This window comes from Gopherus flavomarginatus, chromosome 5 (assembly GCF_025201925.1).
Source record: "Gopherus flavomarginatus isolate rGopFla2 chromosome 5, rGopFla2.mat.asm, whole genome shotgun sequence".
NCBI lineage: Eukaryota > Metazoa > Chordata > Testudines > Testudinidae > Gopherus > Gopherus flavomarginatus.
Window position 1 is genome coordinate 127,077,549 of NC_066621.1, and position 25,120 is coordinate 127,102,668.

At 40.5% G+C, this 25,120-nt stretch overlaps 1 protein-coding gene across 3 annotated transcripts in view; it reads left to right on the forward strand.

The window, feature by feature from the left end:
- Positions 1–1,201: 1,201 nt before the first annotated feature.
- TTC8 (tetratricopeptide repeat domain 8) overlaps positions 1,202–25,120 on the forward strand; it is a 64,851-nt gene continuing 40,932 nt past the window's right edge. Inside the window, exons 1-4 of one of the 3 annotated variants that reach the window (XM_050953288.1) lie at positions 1,202–1,499; positions 13,710–13,739; positions 18,470–18,590; positions 20,318–20,381. In XM_050953288.1, coding sequence (XP_050809245.1) covers positions 1,386–1,499; positions 13,710–13,739; positions 18,470–18,590; positions 20,318–20,381 — 329 coding nt within the window. In that variant the 5' untranslated portion in view covers positions 1,202–1,385. The remainder of the gene's footprint in view (positions 1,500–13,709; positions 13,740–18,469; positions 18,591–20,317; positions 20,382–25,120) is intronic. The other 2 variants (XM_050953286.1, XM_050953287.1) reach the window with 2 other exon arrangements.

Sequence of the window (25,120 nt, forward strand, 5' to 3'; positions counted from 1 at the left end):
TTGAGGAGCTAAGAACTGGGTTCTTAGTATTTGGAAGTGAAGTGTGACTCCAAGGTATTTTTACTGTTCTTATACTTTGGTTATGAGTGTCTTTACCTGGTGCTAGGATTCCAGATTTTCAAAAGTGCAGTTCCCACCATAATAAATAATAACGGCAAATGATGAACGTCTTAAAATTAAACTCCCATATCCGTAGCACATAAAGAGCTCTGCTGTAAAATGTAATCCACTCTAACCCATAAAACTGTACTGCTATATATAATATCATATAGAAAAACTGATATTTATAGTGTTCTCTTGGGCCAAATTGTTTAACACAAAGTGGAAATCCTTCAATCCATTAGCTCTCAGTAAAGAGAGATGTTATACTATATCATAAAAGAACAATGGTATGAAACGGTAGACAGTTTTAAAAATAAAATGTCGGATCCTTGGGATGACTGGTTAGCAACTCAACCAAACTCTGCTCTTGATTACCAATGTTAAGGGCCTGATCCAGCTCTCATTAACATCAATGAGTTTTACCTCTGACTTCAATGGGGCAGCAGCAGGTCCTAAATCCACCCTCTTGGAGCTACTCAAGATTTACACTATTGTAAATAAAGCCTGATCTGCACAAAAGCTGCACTGATTTAACTATATCAGTTTCTAAAGTTAAACCCATTTAGTTAGATCTGTATAACATTTATATTTAGGCAAGGCCTGAATGTGTGAGTTGGCACAATACAGTAAGACACTAAACTCATTCAATGTAACAGATATACAAAATAAAGCTCCACTCCAGCTACCACATATGCTTAATTTTAAGCAGAGGAGTTGCCCCACGGACTTCAAATTTAGTATGTGTCTGCAGTATCAGGGCATCTGCCCCAAGCCCATTTGATACGGGATGTGGATCACTGTACTCACTCCTCAGGGACTAGTTGAGGGGCAGAGCGCCTCTTTAATTTGACAATTATCAGGGCTGCCTCTGCGGTGAGCCCAGTGAGGAGTCCTGGGAGAGGGCACTGCCACATCCTTAGGGCTAAGGGTGCAGCCCGCTGGTGTTTGGGGAGATAGGGCCGGCCGGGCCTGGCCAGGGAAGCCACCGGGCCCGGGGAGAGCAGAGTTTGCCCCTGATGGACTCAGCGAGACTGTGCCCTGGAGGAGCAGCCGCTGCTGCAGTATCCGCGGGAGCCATACGCAGGCCTTCACCGTGCGGGAGGCTCGGGCCGGCCGCGGCAGAGCGAACCGGGCTGTGCTGTTTCTCAGGCAGCTGCTTGGCCACCTCTGCTCCCGCTAGGCCCCGGCTCGGGCGTTGCTTGGCCGAGGGACGCCAGCTCTGAAAGGAGGAGGCCGGTCAGCGCTGGGTGCGGGACGGGTCCGGGTCTGCCCCGCACGGCAGGATGGGGCTGGAGATGGAGCCGCTGCTCCAGGCCTGGAGCTACTTCAGGCGGCGGAAGTTCCAGCTCTGCGCGGATCTCTGCTCCCAGCTGCTGGAGAAATGCCCCGGATACCAGGTACCGGCCCCGGCCGCGGGGGTAGGGGCGCTGCGCGATTGATGAGCGGGCGGAGGCTGAGGACCCAGACTCACGGGAGAGCGGGAGCAGGGGTAAGAGTGGGCGGGCGCCGGGGAGTGTGTGTTAGCGCCCCTTCACTCAGGGTGGATGGAGTGTCCGCGCTGTCGGGTTTGTAGCTACATTTTTTGCGCCCAGCTTTCCCCTGGCCCCCAACATCATCACCTTCCTGCCTCCAGTCCAGCCTGGGACTGCGTTGCTTAAGGAAGTGCATGAGGGGAGCCATGCTTCCTACAAGGGAGGCTCTGGCAGCTTCTCTGCTTTATCACCTCTTGCCATCCTGGCCTTCCAAACAGGCTGTTCCAAGTGGGCGACTGTCTCTTAGTGACAGAGGAGTGAGTGTAAACCTATAAATTGCATCAGCCAGAAACATTTACTAGACAGTCTGGAGGTACCTAGACTAAGTTTAATCAACATAGAAGGTGGACCAGTACAAGATGTTACCTAACTGACCTTGTCTCTCTAATACCCTGGGACCAACACAACATCAACACTGCGAAGTAATGTTAGCTAGCTTTTCTGTATTGCTTATTAGTAGATCTCACAGAAGTACTATTAACTTGATAACGCTATCAGAACTAAGTAAGAACAAAAATCAAAATCAAACTTGAATGTATATCTGCTGTCCCCATTTGATGCGAAGCCTTCCTATTAAGACAAAAATGCCAAAAAAGGAAAGAACTCCCTGAAATTTTTTTTTCTTTCTAGAGTAGGCAATGGAGCCCCCACAGATTTACTCTAAATCAGTGTTGAAGGGACATCTATTACTCTAGTGGCATGAGATGGCACATGCACTTTAGATCCCCAAATCCAAAGCAAGTAGTGAAGTAGGAGATAAAGGCTACATCTACACTACTCACTTAATCGTCCGGTAGTGATTATCTATCAGGGATCGATTTATCACATGTAGTGTAGACGTGACAAATCGATCCCGATCGCTCTCCCGTCGACTGCTGAACTCCATCTCGGCGAGATGCGGAAGCAAAGTTGACGGGGAAGCCGCGGCAATCGACCCCATGCTGTGAGGATGTGAGGTAAGTCGAACTAAGATACGTCAACTTCAGCTATTCTATTCTTGTAGCTGAAGTTGCGTATCTTAGGTTGATTCCCCCCACCCCGCCCAGTTTAGACCAGGCCAAAGGTACTTCTATAATTAAAAAATATACATTATAATAGCAATAAGATAATTGTGTCCCTTTATCTCCCCCCCCCAAAGTCTAGTCCACCCCAAAACTATCCCAGCCCAAGCAGAATTCTGACCCTGTAAAAGGAGAAGTTCTAGACACATCATGAAGTGCACAAGGGATTGTGCTACTGATTTTGTGTGAAAAGTTCTCAGATGCTATTGAGATTGGCTGAAGTGTAAAACTAAGATAGATTGATATTCCTGCTAGTCTTCAATATCTGGTAAAGGGACTGTATACTTGAATTTGTTGTTTAATCATCAATTACATGGAACTGACAATTTGTTCCATCTGAATGAAGTGTTCAGCATGCTGTTCACAGTATACACTTTACTTATACATAATGCATGAAAAAAAAGGCGTTCTCCAACTTTCATCCTAGATAAATATCATTTTATGTAAAGGTCATTATTGCTATTATTTTTTGGAGAACAGCTAGATGGACTTTGCCTCTGGACATGATATACTGGGAAGATTTTAGTTATCACAAAATGTCCTATGCTTCAGTTTCTCTTAAGAGCTTGTCAAATGGTTCACCCTTCCTCATAAGGGAAAAGAGGCAAAGGATCTCAAGCAGCAACCACTGAAATTGCACAAGGTATAATATTTGATTAGCACTAGTTTATGCTAGATATTTCAAAACATTTATTCAGATGGCAAAAGCCACAAGGAACAAATAAAAAAGCTTTTACTAAAAAAGGACATTCAGAGAAAGCTTGAAGCTGTAGCCTCATGGTTGTTTCCACTAATTACTGCTGTACATGCACTAGACATCTGCAGAGCTGTTCTTCGCAGCGTCTTCCACACCATAAATAAGGCGAGCTTTTTGAAGTGTGTTTCCAGTATGTTTACTTAGATTGTAAGCTTTTTGGGTCAGAGACTGTCTTATGTTTGTATAATGCCTAGCAAAATGGGGCCCTTAACAATGACTGGGGTTCCTAGGTGCAACCACAATACTAATAGTAACAGATTAAGAACATAAGAACGGCCATACTGGGTCAAACCAAAGGTCTGTCAAGCCCAGTATCCTGTCCTCTGACAGTGACCAATGGCAGGTGCCCCAAAGGCAATGAACAGACAGTTATCATCAATTGATCCATGCCCTGTCACCCAATCCCAGCTTCTGGCAAACAGAAGCTAGGGACACCATTCCCGCCCATCCTGGTTAATAGCCATTGATGAACCTATCTTCCATGAATCTGTCTACTCAGTGGTTCCCAAACTGAGGGTTCTCAAAATATTACAGGGGGTTCTCGGGGAGCTGTACCTAGGGACCCCGGGCAGCATGGGGCCAGCAGCCCAGAGCCCTTGGACTTCCAAGAACTAAGCAAATCAAAGCAAGCATATCTATCGCACTGAGGAGATTTAAACTTCAAGACTCCTTATAAGAAATGGAAAGGGAAGTGGATATTTTTTGCTCATTTTTAAAATTAAATAGGTAGCTAGTATTATCTTTAAAATTATTATGAAGAACAAGTTTAAGCTTTTTTGTAACGTGCGTTGTTTGCCTGGACTGGTCAAGACCTGAATGCTTGTGTAACAGGAACTCTTTGAGTTGGCTTCTTAAATACCTTCATGCTGTTTCACATCTGATACTCCTTGATGAAACATAGGAGCCTTGTCTTATAACAGACTTATTCAAAGTGATACAAGCTATGAAAGTGAGATCTTGGAAGAGTGTTGCTCTTTTCATAATGTAATGAAAATACTGTAATGATAAATAATAATTAATAATAAATAGTGTGTAATAAGCATGTCATAAAAACAAATTGTGTATTTCCAAGATGACTGCTTTTATAATTTATACTCTGGTAAAGGAGAAAATCCCTGGAAATATTCATTTTTAGGAGGGGGTTCGCAAGACTTGACATTTTAATGAAAGGAGTTCATAGGCTGTTAAAGTTTGGGAACCATTGATCTTGCTCCCTTTTGAACCACCTATAGTATTGGCCTTCACAACACCCTCTGGCAAGGAGTTCCAGAAGTTGACAGTGCGTTGCGTGAAAAAAATACTTTCTTGTGTTTGTTTTAAACCTGCTACATATTAATTTCATTTGGTGGCCCCTTGTTCTTGTATTAGGAGAAAGAGCAAATAACACTTCCTTATTTACTTTCTCTATACCACTCATGATTTTGTAGATCTCTATCATATCCCCAATTTCCCATTTCATTGCAAGTGACATCCTCCAACATGTTGCCCCTTTTGCTTACCAGTCTTTAGCTCAGACATTCTGTTTCCTTCCCCAGACCTGAAGGAGAATTCTGTGTAGCTCAAAAGCTTGTACCTTTCAGCAGCACAACTTGATCCAATAAAAGATTATCTCAGGTACCTTGTCAATCTGTCATATGTGCATTCTGCTTGGCTCAGGTCAAAGGGAAAAGGGCTAGTATGCCTCAATGTGCATTTCGTATTAACTTATTTTCACTTTTGTTTTAAACTCAGTCTAACTTTATGTATTGTTTTGAGCCCAGGGTGGATAAAAATAAATGATCTTAAAAAAAACTGATTTTTGTTTTTATTTAAATTGGATTTTTGTGATAAAATGCTTTTGGGGGGAAAAACCTATCTAAAGATAGTTTTAATTAATATACATTATAGCTCAAAGATACCTCATCATGGAATAGGGATTATAAATTCCAATTCTATAGTATGAGACAATATATTCATATAATGTTAAATAAAAGTTTTGTAAATGAGTTCCAATAGTTCATGGATTAGGGACCCCATCTTATGGGGTTCCACAGGCTTCTGAATAGATCATTTAGGTTAATCTTTCTTATCTACCCAGTGGGACTCAGTGCTCAGTCCAGAACATGGGTTCTCAAATTGGGGGTCGGGATCCCTCAGGGACTCGTGAGGTAATTACATGGGGGGTTGTGAGCTGTCAACCTCCACCCTGAACCCTGCTTTGCCTCCAAGATTTATAATGGTGTTATAAATTTTAAAAAAAGCTTTTAAATATATTTAAGGGGCAGTCACACTCAGAGGCTTGCTATGTGAAAGAAGTCACTAGTACAAAAGTTTGAGAACCACTGGTCTAGAAGATACCATCAGAGATGCTTAATTTTGCAATTCTCAAACTGTGGATTTGTATCTCCAGAGGTAACATGCTTGTTAATAGCAAAAATGTTTTTAAATAAATAATATATAGAGGTGAGAAATAAGAACAGAAGTACAGCCGTACCGGGTCAGACCAAAGGTCCATCTAGCCCAGTATCTGTCTACCGACAGTGGCCAATGCCAGGTGCCCCAGAGGGAGTGAACGTAAGAGGCAATGATCAAGTGATCTCTCTCCTGCCATCCATCTCTATCCTCTGACAAACAGAGGCTAGGGACACCATTCCTTACCCATCCTGGCTAATAGCCATTTATGGACTTAACCACCATGAATTTATCCAGTTCTCTTTTAAACGCTGTTATAGTCCTAGCCTTCACAACCTCCTCAGGTAAGGAGTTTCACAAGTTGACTGTGCACTGCGTGAAGAAGAACTTCCTTTTATTTGTTTTAAACCTGCTGCCTATTAATTTCATTTGGTGACCCCTAGTTCTTGTATTATGAGAATAAGTAAATAACTTTTCCTTATCCACTTTCTCCACATAACTTATGATTTTATATACCTCTATCATATCCCCCCTTAGTCTCCTCTTTTCCAAGCTGAAGAGTCCTAGCCTCTTTAATCTTTCCTCATATGGGACCCTCTCCAAACCCCTAATCATTTTAGTTGCCCTTTTCTGAACCATTTCTAGTGCCAGGATATCTTTTTTGAGGTGACGAGACCGCATCTGTACACAGTATTGGAAATGTGGGCATGGATTTATATAAGGTCAATAATATATTCTCCGTCTTATTCTCTATCCCCTTTTAATGATTCCTAACATCCTGTTTGGTTTTTTGACCGCCTCTTCACACTGCATGGACATCTTCAGAGAACTATCCACGATGACTCAAAGATCTGTATCCTGACTCATTGTAGCTAAATTAGCCCCCATTATATTGTATGTATAGTTGGGGTTATTTTTTCTAGTGTGCATTTCTTTAAATTTATCCACAGACCTCAACTCTATTGTCCCTCTGCAAATTTGTGTACACAGGGTCAATCCCTTACATCTCTCTGAAAGTGCAAAATTTCAAAAAAGTTCAATGAATAGAAGATTGTTGGGGCGGAACAGATCTGGACAAGGAGAAGAAGTCTGGAGATAAATGTGAGAAGCAAGGGACATTTGCTTGTTTTGTTAAAATATTATATGTTTGCTGTTGAAGGAAAAATATCCAGAATACTTAACGTTGTTGTTTTAGTTAAAAAAAAAATTGTGTGGTGATATTCTCCTCCTAATACAGCATGGCAAGAAAATCCTCCAAATATTATAGTTCACCTCCCAATGATTTCATAAATATCTGCTTCAATTAGCTTTGGTAAATGAAATAACCAAACAATCATTCATTTTCCGATATAGCTGTAAAACTAATCTGAAAAGTTTTCAAGATAAATCAGTGTTTAAAAATGTATAGTGTGTACCTTCTAAAAATGAAACCTACATCTATCTCTGAGTTGTGAAGAATATGTATTAATGTTATAACAACCAACAAAAATGCACTTTTATGTAGAAAACCATGATTAAATCGAGTCTTCCTGACTAGTGATTTAAATCATGATTTAAATCAATCTGATTTTAATCAAATCCACTCTGTTCAAGACTATTGAAAATAAGCGATTAAAAAGGAAAGCCATATTCACATAAATCTGTTTACTCTACATTTAATAAAGGTTAATATTTATTTTCTAAGACACTCAAAAGAGAAGATATCAAAGTATATGATAATTTTTGAAGTCAGAACTCTAAGGGGTGCACGTTACTCAGACATCTACTCACATCTTTACATGCTTATTCTAATATTCAGTAATTAAAAATGACAATGGTTGTGAATTTAAAAAAAAAAAGAATTTAAGAGCATTTCTTTTTATCCTTATTATTCAACAATTGGCCTCACGTATTATTTACCCCACACCATCCAAAACCTGTAATGAATACTTTTCTATACTGCTCATCACCATAAAATCTAAATTTTTGAAAAACATTAATGAATTTATCTTTACAACATCCCTGTGAGGTAAGGTAGTAGTATTCTCAATTTTAAAATTGGTAACTAAACCAGAGAGCAAGTACGGTCAAAATTGTCAATTGGTTTTTGGTGCCCAAGTTGAGATGCCCCGGGCCTAATATCCAGAGAACTTAGCATTTTTATAGCACTTTATATGTTCAAAAATACAGCTCCTGTTGACTTTGTTTACAGTTGCATGTTCAGCATTTCTGCGACTCAAGCCCCAGATATCTCATGTTGGGCACCCAGAAGTGAATATACAATTAATAACTACCCGTGAAAAGTTTAGTTTGAGTGAGCTGCTCAGCATCACATAGGAACTTTGGGCCAGGAGAAGGAGTAGAATCCAGTTCTCTAGGGTGGCATTTAACACTCTTAGCCTCAAGACCCTCATCTCTTTTCCAGCAGTCCTTGGGTCACTGGATGCACACCTTCCAACTTTGACAACAAATGAGGCAGGGATTCTAGAATAGTCTCATTCTGTACACTTTCCTGAGTAATTCCCTGAGTACCTATCAGTTAGGTGTACTGAATGAGTCAGGAAAAGCAGTATGTGACGACATAACGAAAGATTGAGTAGTAAATTTTTCAAAAGTGCTGAAGTACCACTTACTTAAAAATGGGACTTAGACTGTGGCCCACATCTTCAAGAGTATTTAAGCTCCTAACTTCCACTGAAATTGATGTCCATGGAAGTTACGAGCTTAAAGCATTAAGCTTTTTGAGGCATCGTGTTAATTTTTCAGCCAATCATGCATGAACTAGAATTTCTCATGCAACGATACTAAATACTTTATATTGGCATTGTAAACCAATTCTTAAAGAATTAATCATTGAAATTGATTCCAAAATGTAACTAGATCAACTTTTTAAAAATCAGATCAAGGAATTCCTCGAGTTTTAAAAGATTCCCTTTCAACAGATTCTCTTTTGATATGTACTGTATTTTTATTTACTTACTTAAGAAGTCTCCAAAGAATTCAGTGGATGACTTCCTAATGAAACTCTTGCAACATGCTGGGTTTATGAATGCATGAACCATTAATGCCAAATGCAACCTTTTTTCATACCATAAGAAATTGGACCTTGGCTTCCATATTTGTAGTAGTAGCATGACAGAGAGAACACTCTTTCTCTACTGCTGTCTGTTTATTGTCCTGATTAGTTGCCTAATCTGATTACTGTTCTTTATGTTCCATATGTCACATTCAAGGCACTAAACCAGCACTGATGTACTAATTGTGAACGTATAATTCAGCTATTAAGAGGAGGGGAAATGGCTCAACAGTGTAATTGTTAATAGATGTATAATGAATATCCTGCTTTTAAAACGTATTTAATGCTCTACTTAAGAGTTTATGCTTGAGGTTGTGAAGGCTGGGACTATAACAATGTTTAAAAGGGAACTGGATAAATTCATGGTGGCTAAGTCCATAAATGGCTATTAGCCAGGAAGAGTAAGGAATGATGTCCCTAGCCTCTGTTCATCAGAGGATGGAGATGGATGGCAGGAGAAAGATCACTCGATCATTGCCTGTTAGCTTCACTCCCTCTGGGGCACCTGGCATTGGCCACTGTCGGTAGACAGATACTGGGCTAGATGGGCCTTTGGTCTGACCCGGTATGGCCGTTCTTATGTTCACTGAACTGTCTTTTTTTAAAAAATACTTCCCTCCCCTGTTACTCCTATTTATGATTATGGTCTTGATTTTTGCTATGAAATGAAGTAATTGCTAAATAATTAACACAAAACACCTTAAACCTAGCTGCTTGTATGCTGATTTTAACAAAGTCAGAGTAAACATATAATTAACACGTTCACATGGAGGTTAACTTCTGAAAGCATCCTCAGCTGAAATAAACAGTTGACACAAATTGCTGTGATTACTAAATGTAAAGCTAAATATTATTAGTGATTCATTTAGTCACTTCCCTGCACTATTATAATGTAGATCTACAGTGATGCCAGTAGCAATTTGGCCTGCGTTTTCAGTATACACTGATTTTTCACAGCATGTTGCACATATCAATTCATATTTACCTTAAATTTCAGTTGTAGATACCGGCATGTTATAAGCTTCAAAAATAGTTATCCGAACAGTTTTTTCAGGCTCTCCTCTTTCTTTAAGATGATACATTAAAGGTTTAATTTTATAAGAACAGCTCTTTCTGGTGGTTTTATCTTAAAATGGATTGTTTTCACACAGTAACTTTCATTTTAAAATACCCTCAAGGGTTTATAAATCTGAGCTGAATTCTTCTTTCATTTATACTTTTACAACATTAGCGACTTCAAGAGGGGATTAGATGTTTAAAAGATGACAAACTTAGACCCTTTATTGTTAAGAATAAGCTAACAAGTGGCCTGATCTTGCAAGTCCTCTCACACAAGTCTTTACTCAAGTGACTAGTCCCACTGAGTTCAGTTGGATTACATACATGAGTAAAAATTGCAGGATCCACCCTTATTCTGTCACACTACATTTTACTATTAGTTAATCATTTCCATTCATGCGAATGGAAAAGTTCCATCACTTGCTTAAATGTTAGTTAATATCTTCGAATTTCTCTTAACTAGGATGTGTTAGCCAACACATCCTACAACTCTAGTGCAGGCAAGGCAGTGTATACTCCCTACCATGTGTAGTCCAGCAGGAGACCTCAAAGGTCCTGGTACCCCCCCATCACACCCATGTTATAAGTAGGGATCCTAGAAATCTGTTTGTCATGGAAAAATGTGGAATCTGCATTTTTGTACAGAGAATCTTTAATTTTTTACATTTTGTGTAAAAATAAAAACAGAAGCCTGTTTATCTGAGCCTCCATTTTCTAGCTCTCTGTATTAACAGAACTGGGGCTGACAGCCTGAGCCCCGCCACCCGGGGTTCAAGCTTTCCAAATTATCTGAATTTTTGATTATCTGATCTGGCCCCTAGCCCAATTAGATCAGATAAGCGGGGTTCCACTGTATTGTGGCTAGGGAAACTACAGTTCAGCATTTCATTTTAATCGTGGAAAAACACATATTTTTATGTTTGTTTTTTTAATCAGAGAATTTTGGGTGGTTTATCATAGAAAACTAGGATCCCTGGTTATAAGGTAATATTTAAGTGTTTATATTTAAATGTTTGCTTATAACTATCAAAATATTTGTTATGAAGCTCGAAACCTAAATAGTCAGGAGAGAAGCATTACCAAGTGTGAAATACTAGTTTACCACAAGAGGTGTCATCTCCTGCCCAACCGAAGACAAATCATTTTGGCACTTCAGTGGACAAACGGCTTTAATTCCTCCCTCCACACCCATGAAGAGGAGATGTGCACAAACCCTCCACCCATCACACTTTGAACTAGGGGAGAGGAATAAAAATCCCTAACCAGAAGGATCTGTATTATTATACTTCTTGGAATTTGGAGAGGATAGTGTTTCTAAGCATAAGCAAAGTATTCCCAAACTGCTTAGCTTGGGTTAGCCCTAAGGGACACATAGAGCTTGCACATTGCAACAGCTTCTATTACTTTTTGAAAGTTAAGACTGTAACTTAATTATGGGTATATGTTTACCTGCTTTAACCTTGTAAAGGTTCTTTTTCTTAGTTAATAAACCTCTAGTTAGTTTAATATAGGATTGGTACAAGCATTGTCTTTGGTTAGAGGTCTAAGATACAATTGACCTGGGGTAAGGGACTGGCCCTTTGGGACTGGGAGTGACCTGAATATTATTGTGATTTTTTTGGGTGTAAGGGACCATCTGTCACAAAGGCAGGCTTGCCTGGATGGCAGGATAGACCTGAGTGTCCAAGGGGACTGTCTGTGACTCCATGTTAAGGCTGTTATAGTGGTTGAGGGGTTCACATTTGACACTTGACTGGTGAAATCTAATTATAGAATACACAACCAGTTTGGGGTTTGTGCCTTGGTTTGTAACAGTCTGGCCTGAGGTTGGCACCCACATTCGTGAGCCACTCCAGACAGCTTGACAGCCCATGCAACCTGAATAGCTGGCATTGTCCAACTTTTGCGTGTTTGATTTTGCAATCTAAATAATATCCTTTGAACAGTTTGTCAGTAATTTCTTAATTTTTTTTCCTAAAAAGAAAAGACGTACAAACAAATGTTGTAACATGGAGTAGTAACACTTCCCCTCCCCAAAAAATCAGTATTTAAACCCTGAAACTTCATCACTATAACACAGCTTGAGCTACAGCTAACAATATTAGCAAGTAGAAGAAGACTTGCTCTGGCGGAAATGGGAGAAATGGGCTGCTGGAGTCATATGCTGGGTTATGTAGGTGGTGAGGAGGAACCAGACTGGTTCTATGTTCTCTCTCCCCCTCTCTCCAATGGAGGAGGAGTACCTTCCCTATCTTGTACCCCCAAGGGCGGGGGGTAACAGCTAAGTAGAGCTGTGTGCTAAGTCAATGTACATAGGATGGGGATTGTCGAGGGAAGTTCAGCTGTCTGCTTCTGTTGTTAATTGGTGTAGTGTGTGGTACTCCTGACTTGGCGATGTGAGCCCAGCCTTAGATTACAATGTTAATGTTCAGTTATTTTAGTATGCTACAACAATTTTGTTGACAAGGCAAGTAACAGAAGGGAATGGTGATTTTTCATATTTCTGATCTCAGCCAAAACTGAACAGAATGAAGAGACAAAGAAAAGGCATTTCTCTGTCCTTTACTCTTTTCTCCTGCCAAATTTGGCCGTTTAATAACGTGTTAGAGCTTTTCAGTAAAAAAAGTCATTCTTTTCTATTACAAAATGGTAGGCAATCTAAATATGGGGTTTGTTGCTATCAGGTCACAAATTTGCAAGAGCTGGGTTAGTGTACTGAAGCCTAAATATTTTGCACCATTAGTAAATGAAGTGGGTATTCACCATGAAAGCTTATGCTCCAATACATTTGTTATTAGTCTATAAGGTGCCACAGGACTCTTTGTTGCTTTAGACTATCTTGTGTGTACACATTGGAAAATTTAAGTGAGCCCTCTTGTAATTTAGGGAGCTGGAAAACCTATTATCTTTCCCTGTGTTTCAGATTCTACATTGGTGTTCCAGATCCAGACAGGTTCTTTTTGGTACTAGAATGACTTTGTGTTCTCTTCAGGTTTCAAATGTTTTAAGTTTTAGGTCCCCAAATTAACTTGCCATAATATTACCTTGAAGTTGTTGGGATTTTTTCCTCTCTCCTTAGTGTTGTGCCTTCTCTAACTGGTGGGTACAGTACTGTTGCATTAATTTGAAAAACATAATGTTTTGAGCATTTATTGAATTAAATACATTGTCTCCATCATAATGTATACAAAGACTTGTTTGTATGCAGATATTTATTTTCTTTTAAGAACTTCGTGATGAAGCCATCAGAGGCTAACCAAAAAAAAAAAATAAAAATTGGGATCCCTTTTCTTCATGCATGCCATGTGTGAGGATTTTGTTGCATGTTCCTGGACCTAAAATTCTGATTTATTTTCTGAGTGTCACTTAAGTTTAACAATGGTATTTAGCTGTCCCTTCAGATGTTGTACATTTAAAAATAATTGTATATGGAGTATTCACCTGGTATTCTTACATTTTAAAACCCCTAATGTTTAAACTATGACTTGGCAAATGTGACCAAACTGAAACAAGAAACCAAGCTATGTCTGAGATGTTATTTACTGTAAATCTACTTCTCTTATGGAGAACATCTCTACAGTCTTGAAAATGTAGAGGAGTAAAATAATCTAGTAACAGTAGATAATGACCAAGGGAGGTCACATCAAATATTTTGATTTAGTTACATTGCTGTTCCATTTATGAGTTTATTTTGATTTTTCACTGTTTGATTCCATTTCTTATTTCACGCCTCCTTTTCTTATGCATTCTAGGAGCCTGATTCTGAATTCACAGTTTCTCAGGTAAAAAATTTTTCATAACTACCAGTATTTGAAAAAACACTGAGAAGAGTTTATAGCGTGTTATATAGTGATGTTTGTTTCATTTAATTCCTTAGGGCTTGTCTACACAGAGACTTAGTGCATGGCAAGCCAGGGATGTGAATCTACAGCTATGGATGCTATGCTCCCAGCCCTGCTCCGCCCCAACCCTGTTCAGCCCCTAGTCCTGCTCCGCTCCCAGCTCCAGCTCCTATCCCAGCCTAGTTCTGCCCCCAGCTCAGCTCTGCCCTCATTTCCTCTCCACTCCCAGGCCAGCTGTACCTCTAGCCTCAGCCCCTCCCACATCCCCAGTTCCATCCCCAGCTCCACCTTCAGCCCAAGTTCTGCTACTGAGGAAGCCTTGGCTGTACAATAATGGGGGGAGGGGGAGCATGGACAGATTCCGTTAATGATGTGGGGGAGGGGGGCACGACTAGAGACATTTGTGCACTACTACATTAATGTATCTTTACAAATTTGTATTGGGTTAATTCTGAAAGAAGTAACAGAAAATTGCTGTGCATGGTGTTGCAGTAAATGATTAAAATTGGCTGTTTTTTAAAACCTGTAGTCGTTACTAATAAAATGGAATATATTTAAAAACTTGGAGATTTTGGCCTTTGTGTAAACTAAAAGCAGAAAATGCATTTCATATTAGAATAAAACAGTGGTTCCCAAACTGGAGTACGTGAACCCCTAGGAGGTTGCGAAATGTTACAGGGGGTTCTCGGGAAAAAATTCCCTAATGGCGGACCGAGCTGTCCCTAGGAACCCCAGGCAGCACAGGGCCAGCAGTCCTAGCCTCTGGACTTCCAAGAGCTAAGCAGATCAAAGCAAGCATATCTATCACACTGAGACAATTTAAAATTTTAAGACTCCTTAGAAGAAATGGAAAGGGAGGTGGATATTTTTCACTGTTTTAAAAATTAAATAGGCAGCTAGTATTGTTTTTTTTAATTATTATGAAGAACAAGTTTAAGCTTTGTTGTAACGTGTTGTTTGCCTGGACTGCTCAAGACCTGAATGCTTGTGTAGCAGGAACTCTTTTGAGTTGGCTTCTTAAATACCTTTGTGCTGTTTCACATCTGATACTCCTTGATGAAACATAGGAGCCTTGTCTTATAACAGACTTATTCAAAGTGGTACAAGCTATGAAAGTGAGATCTTGGAAGAGTGTTGCTCTTTTCATAATGTAATGAAAATACTGTAATGATTAATAATAATAAATAGTGTGTAATAAGCATGTCATAAAAACAAATTGTGTATTTCCAAGATGACTGCTTTTATAATTTATACTCCAATAAAGGAGAAAATCCCTGGAAATATTCATTTTTAGGAGGGGGTTCATGAGACTTGACATTTTCTTGAAAGGGGTTCACAGGTTGTTAACGTTTGGGAACCACTGGAATAAAATAACATATACCAGGAACTGCTACAAGTTATTGGTAAAAAACATTAGGGCTGTGAGCTCATCAGATTTGGAGATAAATGGTGCTTCTCTGTGTAGCTGGTGTATCGGGCAAATATGCCTTGCTTTCTTAAGATCTTCTATAGTGCTCCTCATTGTACCATCTACCTTATTATCACACTTTTTATAGACAGTAGAGGTGCTGAGCAACTCCTATTGGAGTAATTCAGAGTTGAGACTACTCAGAGGCTGTCATGAAGTGCTCAGCATCTCAGAAAATGAGGACGTAGGTGAATAAAACCAGATTCTGTTTCATTATGAACAAGAAAATTGGTTACAGTTATCTGTTTTGATGGAGAGAGGTATACTTTTCATTTTTTCTTCAGAAGAGTCAGTAGCCAAGTATAATCGTTATAACAAAGCCCTGTATCTCTTTACACTGGGTAAATAATAGATTATATGAAAGGAGATGTTTTCACAAATCCCATTTTATTTTTCAAAAACCTCACTCTTTTCTGCTATCTTGCCATGCATCTTTAGCATCTTTTTGTACATTTATTATTTCATCTGAAAATGCTTATGCTTCCTTTAGTTAACCAGAGGGTTGAAGTGATTATGTTGCAGTCTATCTACATTTTTTGGAGAAGGGAGGGGGATTCTGCCAACTTTGTTACATACATGCACCAGTATTGGATTTATTCAGTACTTTCTTCTTATGGGTCTTGTATAATTAACAGATAACAAGGATTGTGGATCATCCGCTTGTCTTGCAAGATAAAAAAAATCCCTATATGCATGCAACCTTTTAGTTCCATATTTGGTAATGTTCCATCTATTGCTGCTTTGGTCAAAATACTGATAACTGAAGCATTGCCATAAGCAATATTCTGATCTGAAGTCTGATGTGTAATTAGGCGATAGTATGTGATTTTTTTAAAATTATTGTTGGCTATATAATGCCCAATTAGTAGTTTAACATAGAAGCACAGCCTAAGGGCCCTAACTTTCCAATAGCTGACTGATAATGACAAAAGGATGCATGTTGCTTTTTTAAAGTTGCCTAGTGCTTCTTGTTGGTGAAGAGTGAAGATTTATCTAGGCCTTACCGATACTAAAATTGGCCTCTTCGGCAATTGGTATAGCTGCACCAGTATAAATAGGGAAGCTGCAGATTTCATGGAAAATCACTACAAAGCAGCTTTTCTTATGTATGCTAGGAGTTAGCATTGATTCAGCTACACTGATGTCTATACCAGCAATTTGCCGAAATTGGAGCTAAGGCCTAGATTGGACTTCAGAAATACACAGCGTCAAAAAGATGAATATAGCACCAAAATAAAATACTTGTCTGGAGCTTCATGAAAATATGTAAAGATGAGATGCACTTTTAACTGCAAATTTTTAATGCAAATTAAAGGTTGTCACCAAAATTACAGGTTAAGAAACTATAAGAAAAAGTAGACCTGGATTACATTGGATTGGGCTAGCTTCAAATTGCCGTGGTCTGTTCTTTTCTCCTATTACTATTAACAGATTTCCAAATGTGGTTGAGCTGGCTGTTTAGATGCACTCTCTTCTCCCAGCTCCAAACTGCACTAAAATGTTTAAAATACGTTTTCCTAGTATTTCTTTTCTGTGTAAGCAATGATTGTAGTTGCCACAGAAATATTATATAATGCAAATGTGAGAGGAGATGGTCTATGTAATCCTAAATGAGGAAAAGTCTCTGAGTCAGTCTCTATTAAAATGTGATACACATTATGAAAGGTTTGAGATTCCTTCCATAGCAGGCCCTTCACTGTTTCTGGATTCACAAAAAGATTATTTGTCCTTGTGTGTTTGATCCCTTTGGTTTCATTTAGAGAAGAATTAACCTTGCTATTTCTCATTTGCAAACATTAAGCATACTTTGCTGATGGTCTGTTTAGGCCAGTGTCAGGGAAGAAATAAACCTGATTATTTTAATAAATCTCATTCTGGGATGTTTATGGTAGTCTGTTCTATGTCAAAAGAAAGTCAGTGATTGATCTTGCAATCTCTTTTATCATCCTAGGCCTGTAAGTACGTGTATATTAAGTTATCAAAAAGGGAACTAGATCTGCAATGTTAGTTCTCCAGAGTTTCTATTTAACCACTGAAGCTTTTCCCCTCTGATTTGATAGTGAAACAGCCTACACTGAGCTCTTCATACAGCAAAAAATTTCCCATTCCATATAATCCTCCAAGTCAGTGGTGGGCAACCTGTGGCCCACAGGCCACATGCAGCCAGTCCAGGTAATCTACTGACAGGCCGCGAGATAGTGTTTACATTTACCATCCGCAGGCACGGCTGCCCGTAGCTCCCAGGGGCTGTGGTTCATTGTTTTTGGCCAATGGGAGGTGCAGGAAGCAGCATGGGGTACACGCTGGCCGCCGCTTCCCGCAACTCTCATTACCCGGCAACGTAAAGCTGCGGGTGGCCGTACCTGCGGACAATCAATGTAAAGACTGTCTCGCAGCCCACCAGTGGATTACCCTGACGAGCCGCAGGTTGCCCACCACTGCTCCAAATTGTTCACTTGAGCTATTTGCCTGTCCAATTCACCATATAATGTTACAATGGTATCGTGCAGTTGGTTAGACTTAGTATATAGGTAGATGTACATGTTTACTAGTGGCGATTATTCTGAAGCAAGGAGATTTGGATTCTCCTTTTTTTAAAAGGATGCCTGTATTGAAACTGAACAGTGTTATAAGTGTTAGCATTTAAGAGTCCTACTTGATAACTTTGTTCCCTACTGATTAAGATGTTTTTCCCCTGTGCGCTGAGCTGCCTAGGGTAAGGTACATAGGGCCATGATTTGCCTTCCCCTCTTGTAATGGTGTGGCTAAGGGGAGACTGACTGACTGGTGATCTGGAACTAAGGCTGGAAATGTTTCCAGTCGTGGAACCTCAAGCAATTGCTTGTTCCAAAGACCAGTCCTAATGTTTTGTATTTACACCTCTACCTCGATATAACGCAGTCCTTGGGAGCCAAAAAATCTTACCGCATTATAGGTGAAACCGTGTTATATTTAACTTGCTTTGATCCACCGTTATATCCAAATTCATGTTATATCGGGTGGTGTTATATTGAGGTAGTGGTGTATTTAGTGTGTCAAAATTCTGCCACTGGAACCAGCCAGTGAAATCTCTACCTTTCTGAACCCAAACAAAGTATAATCTATGAAAAGATTTTAAAAAGTTAAAAACCTACTACAATTGAATGTGTTTCCAGTACTTAAAAGTTTGATTTGTTTATTTATTTGCTTTATCCTTATGTAGGCTGCTTGGAGTTTGAAAACAAGAGCTCTAACAGAAATGGTTTATGTGGATGAAATTGATATAGATCAGGAGGGAATAGCAGAGATGATGCTTGATGAAAATGCCATTGCTCAAGTTGCACGTAAGTACAGACTTTCACCTAGATGTATTCAACTTATGTAAGTTCTTTGTGGCAGGACTGTCATCTAGTATATAATGGTACATTACATGTTATAGGGACCAACCTAGTGTTGATTTTTAGGCATTATCACAATATAAATGTTCAATAATATAACATGGTGTTGTAAAAGGTACATTGAGATTCAGTTGAAAGAAAAATAGTTTTGTTTACTAATTTGGCAGTTTGATAGATTTTTAAATCTGTTCTGTTACATAAGCTCACATCTCCTAAGGAATATAATAGCAGCATACCTGGCCTGGCATCAAGATGCATCTGCTGTCACAATTTACTTTTACTTGGTGCCTTGGGTTGCTCTCTGTCTGGGCAATTCATTTGGCGTATACTTTATGCTGTTGATTTGGCCTTTCAACCAAGCAAAAGTCTACTTTCAAGGCAAGAGTCCTCTATCAGCCTTCCATTCAGGTTCAGTAATCCTTTTCTTCTCAGTGCATGGGTTTCTGTACCACTTCTCTAGGAGTTAGCATTGGTGGAGGTGGAAAGGGACACATGATATGATATTCCTCTAATATGAGTCCTACCCCTGTAATCCTAAATTGTGAGCAGCAATATGCCCATACTTAAAACTGCTCTGCTATGCTGTTTCCCAGGCCAATTTCCTAGAAAGTTTGGTGGTGGTATGGCCTTTCCTAGCACACAGTGCCCTCCCCAGGGTCCTTTTTGGCCCATCTTCTCTCTGGCCCTTTCCTGGGTTCTTCCACACAGACTCTCTCACGATTCCTCACCATCTGCCTTTCTCAACAAGAAGTCATTATGGAAAAATATAGTCAGCCTGTAATTAAAACAAGGACTGAAGAGGAGGTGACCTTCTGCTGGCACCTTAGGGAAAGACTGCCAGTGGCTAATAGATTAAGTTTATATCTTGCAAATGAATGTTAAGCAAGGTGTATACAAATAAAAGTAGATATCTACAGTAGGCAAGTTCAAGAGCACTTTTGAAATGAGAGCAACAGTTGATGGAATGAGAAGGGAGACCCCTCTAAGAGATGAAAGGCAGAGACCCAGCCTCTGAAAAATGGTCACACTATTTTATTTATGTATTGACTTCTATAGCACTCAGAATAAAAGTGGCTAATGACTCCGGCTCCGTGTTTTTCATAGAGGTTGCGGAAGTTACAGATTCTTCTGGAGTGGCCAGTGTGGCAGAAAATGTGATTATATTTTTGTTTTATTTGTAACCATTTTCTGTTGCTGTTGTCTCTGCTTGCTATCACTTAAATCTGTGTTTTTATTAATAAATGTATTATTTTATTATAATTTCATCTCAGTGCTGTTATACTAAAGTGAGAGGTGCATCCTCAGCTGAGCCAACAGGCTGGTGTGTATTCTGTCTCTTCAAAGACTTCAGGCTTGGTATTTCAGTGAGCATGTTGCAGGGGGACACTTCTGCAGAATTCAGGAACTGGAGTACATCAAGAGTTAATTGAAAGAAAATTAGAACTTGCTGCAGTCTAAGGAGTCTGGCTAACAGACTGGGGTGGTAGGGAGCTGATTTGCTAAGGCAGAAGAATAACGGGGTGACTTACAGTTCTGAATGCACCAAGAAAATGTCACAAGGTCTGGACTGTAAAGTCCCTGGCTCAAGGACCAGGTCTTCATTCTCTTTAAGTACCATGCAGCCTTAGAGTGGCTATAAACAAACATTAAGTAATGATACTCTTATTTTGTAGGCCCAGGAACTTCTTTGAAACTCCCTGGAACCAGTCAAGGTGGAGGTCCCAGTCCAGCTGTTAGGTATGCATTTCCTTATGTTTGGCAGCTTTTACTTGTAAATATATTAAATTTAGGATCTTCACATTAATGTAACATATTAAGTTTCACAAATTACAAAATGTTAGGTTTAAATGTATAGCATTTCTGTATTGATAAATTGATGGAAATACTACTTCAACTCCAGGATGACTTGAGAAGAGCAAATATAGTACCTGTCTTTAGAGGGGGGGGGGGTAGAGGAAAGGAGCTGGGGAATTATAGACCAGTCAGGCTAACTTTGATACCCAGAAAGATACTGGAACAAGTTTTATTAAAAATCTGTTTGTAAGCACCTATAGGGTAAGTAATATTTGTCAAAAACAAATCATGCCAAACAAATTAAATTTTTTTTTCTTTGTCTGGGTTACTGATGTAGAATGGATGGGGGGAAGCAGTAAACATGATCCATTTTGATTTTTCAGTTGATTTTTGACACAGTCCCATGTAATATTCCCATAAGCAAACTAGCAAAGAATCCTGTGGCACCTTATAGACTAACAGACGTTTTGGAGCATGAGCTTTCGTGGGTGAATACCCACTTCCTCAGATGCATGTAATGGAAATATCCAGGGGCAGGTATATATATGTGTGCTAGCAAGCAAGCTAGAGATAACGAGGTGCCACAGGATTCTTTGCTGCTTTTACAGATCCAGACTAACACGGCTACCCTCTGATACATAAGCAAACTAGAGAAATATGATCTAGATGATGTTACTATAAGGTTGGTGCATTACTAACTGGTTGAAAGACTGTACTCAAAGAATAATTACCAATGGTTTGCTGTCAAACTGAAGGATGTATGTATCTAGTGGAGTCCCTCAGAGGTCTGTGCTGTATTTGGTACTATTCAATGCTTTAATTAATGACTTGGCTAAAGGAATGGAGAATATGCTTATAAAATTTTCAGATTAAATCAAGATGGGAGGGATAAGCATGCAAAATAACACTGAGAAATTAGAGAAATGATCTCCTAAGAATGGCCATACTGGATCAGACCAAAGGTCCATCAAGCCCAATATCCTGTCCTCTAACAGAGGCCAATGGCAGGTGCCCCAAAGGGAATGGACAGACAGGTTATCATCAAGTGATCGATGCCCTGTCACTCAATCCCAGCTTCTGGCAAACAGAGGCTAGGGACACTATTCCCGCCCATCCTGGCTAATAGCCATTGATGAACCTATCTTCCATGAATCTATCTAGCTCCCTTTTGAACTCTGTTATAGTATTGGTCTTCACGACACCCTCTGGCAAAGAATTCCAGAGGTTGACATTGCATTGCATGAAAAAATACTTTCTTGTGTTTGTTTTAAACCTGCTACATATTAATTTCATTTGGTGGCCCCGTGTTCTTGTATTAGGAGAAGGAGTAAATAACACTTCCTTATTTACTTTCTCTATACCACTCATGATTTTATAGACCTCTTTTATATCTCCCCTTAGTCGTCTCTTTTCCAAGTTGAAAAGTTGCAGTCTTATTAATCTCTCCTCATATGGAAGCTGTTCTATACCGCTAATCATTTTTGTTGTCCTTTTTTGAATCTTTTCCAATTCCAAACTATCTATTCTGAGATGGGGCAAGCACATCTGCACGCAGTATTCAAGGTGTGGGCATACCATGGATTTATATAGAAGCAATGTGATATTTTCTGTCAATTATTTATCCCTTTCTTGATCATTCCCAACATGCTGTTAGCTTTTTTGACTGCCGCTGCATAGTGAGTGGATGATTTCAGAGGACTATCCACAATGACTCCCAAATCTCTTTCTTGAGTGGTAACTGCTAATTTAGACCCCATCATTATATATGTATAGTTAGGATTACGTTTTCCAATGTGCATTACTTTGCATTTATCAACATAATCTGCAAATTTTGCCACTTCACTGTTTACCCCTTTTTCCAGATCATTTATGAATATGTTAAATAGGACTGGGCCCAGTACAGATCCCTGGGGGACACCACTATTTACCGCTTTCCATTCTGAAAACTGACCATTTATTCCTACCCTTTGTTTCCTATCTTTTAACCCAAGGGTGGGCAAACTTTTTGGCCTGAGGGCCGCATCGAGTTTCCAAAACTGTATGGAGGGCTGGTTAGCGGAGGCTGTGCCTCCCCAAACATCCAGGCATGGCCTGGCCCTGCCCCCATCCAACCCCTCCTACTTCTCGCCCCCTGATGGCCCCCCTGGACTCCTGCCCCCTCCAACCCCCTGGTTCCTTGTCCTCTGACAGCCCCCGGAACCTCCACCCCTGACTGCCCCCCACCACCCCATCCAACCTCTCCTCTTATTTCTGACTGCCCCCCAGGGAACCCTGCCCCATCCAACCACCCTTTCTCCCTGACCACCCTCGGAATCCCTGCCTCTGATGGCCCCCCACTGCCCCATCCAACCCCTCCTCTCATTCCTGACTGCCCCATCCAACCACCACTTCTCCCTCTCCCCTGACTGCTCCCCACTGCCCCATCCAACCCCCACCTCCTTCCTGACTGCCCCCTGGGAACGCCTGCCCCCATTCAACCCCCCATTCCCCGCCCTCTGATCGCCCCAACCCCTATCCACACCCCTGCCACTGACCACCACCCCAAACTCCTCTGCTCTCTCTCCAACCCCCCCTGCTCCTTGCCCTCTTACCACACTGCCTGGAGCACCGGTGGCTGGCGGCACTACAGCCGCACCGCCCAGAGCACCAGGACAGGCAGCCATGCTGCCTGGCTGGAGCCAGCCACACTACCACACAGCACAGAGCACCAGCTCTGCAGCTGCTGTGCCCCAGGAGCTCACTGCCCAGAGCATTGCGGTGGCGGCAGAGCAAACAGAGGCTGCGGGGGAGGGAGAACAGCAGGGGAGGGGCCAGGGGTTAGCCTCGCAGGGCAGGAGCTCAAGGGCCGGGCAGCAGGGTCCTGCGGGCTGTAGTTTGTCCACCTCTGTTGAAATCGCTTACCAATCCATTAGAGAACCTTCTTTCTTATTCCGTGACTGCTTATTTTGCTTAAGAGCCTTTGGTGAGGGACCTTGTCTTTCTGAAAATCTAAGTACACTATATCCACTAGATCTCCTTCGTACGTGTGCTTGTTGACCTCCTCAAAGAATTCTAGTAGATTGGTGAGGCATGATTTCCCTTTACAAAAACCATGTTGACTATTTCCCAATAAATTATGTTAATCTATGTGTCTGATAATTTTGTTCTGTACAATAATTTCAACCAATTTGCCAGGTACTGAAGTGGCCTATAGTTGCCAGGGTCACCTCTGGAACCCTTTTAAAAAATTGGTGTCACATTAGCTATCCTCCAGTCATTTGGTACAGAAGCTGATTTAAATGATAGGTTACAGATGACAGTTAGTAGTCCTGAAATTTCACATTTGAGTTCCTTCAGAACTCTTGGGTGAATACCATTAGGTCCTGGAGACTTTTTACTGTTTAGTTTTTCAATTTATTCCAAAACCTCCTCTAATGACACCTCAATTTGGGACAGTTCCTCAGATCTGTCACCCAAAAAGAATGGGTCAGGTTTGGGAATCTCCCTCACATCCTCAACAGTGAAGACCGATGCAAATAATTAATTTAGTTTCTCCACAATGGCCTTTTTGTCTTTGAGTGCAACTCTAGCATCTCAATTGTCCAGTGGCCGCACTGGTTGTTTTGCAAGCTTTCTGCTTCTGATGTATTAAAAAAAATTTTGCTATCACTTTTGGAGTCTTTGGCTAGCTTTTCTTCAAATTCTTTTTTGGTCTTTCTAATTATATTTTTACACTTCATTTGCCAGAGTTTATACTCTTTTCTATTTTCCTCACTAGGATTTAACTTTCACTTTTTAAAGGATGCCCTTTTGCCTCTCACTGCTTCTTTTACTTTGTTGTTTAACCACGGTGGCTCTTTTTTGGTTCTCTTACTATGTTTTTAAATTGGGATATACATTTAAGTTGAGCCTCTATTATGGTGTCTTTAAAAAGTTTCCATGCAGCTTGATCTCAGATCAACAAGATGAGATTCAATAAAGACAAGTGCAAGTCCTATACTTGCAAACAAAAAAATCAAATACACAACTACAGTAGTATTTCTGGAAAGGATTCATAAATCTTGGGGGTTATAATGGATCACAAACTGATCGTGAGCCAACAGTGTGATGCAGTTGTGAAAAAAGTTAATATAATATGGGATGTATTAATTACCTCCCATGTAAGCCCTAGGAGGTAATTATCCCACTCTGCTCGGCCTTGGTGAGGCCTCAGCTGGAGTAGTGTATTCAGTTCTGGGCACCACACTTTAAGAAAGCTGTGAACAAATTAGAGATAGTCCAGAGGACAACAACAAAAATGATAAATGGTTTAGAAAACCTGATCTATGAAGATAGAATCATGGGCGGTTCTATGTATTTTGCTGCCCCAAGCACAGTAGTCCCGCAACTTTCGGCTGCACGCCTGCAGGAGGTCCACTGATAACACGGACTTGGCGGCATGCCTGTGGGAGGTCCGCCGGTCCCAAGCCTTCAACGTACCTGCTCCCGAAGCCACAGAACCAGCGGACCTCCCGCAGGCATGCCAATGAAGACAGCCTGACTGCCGCCCTCATGGTAACTGGCAGGCTGCCCCCCTCACCCCCCAGCTTGCTGCCTCAGGCACGCACTTGGTGCGCTGGTGCCTGGAGCCGCCCCTGGATAGGATAAAAAATTGGGCATGTTTAGCCTTGAGAAAAGAAGACTGAAGAGAGATCTGATTACAG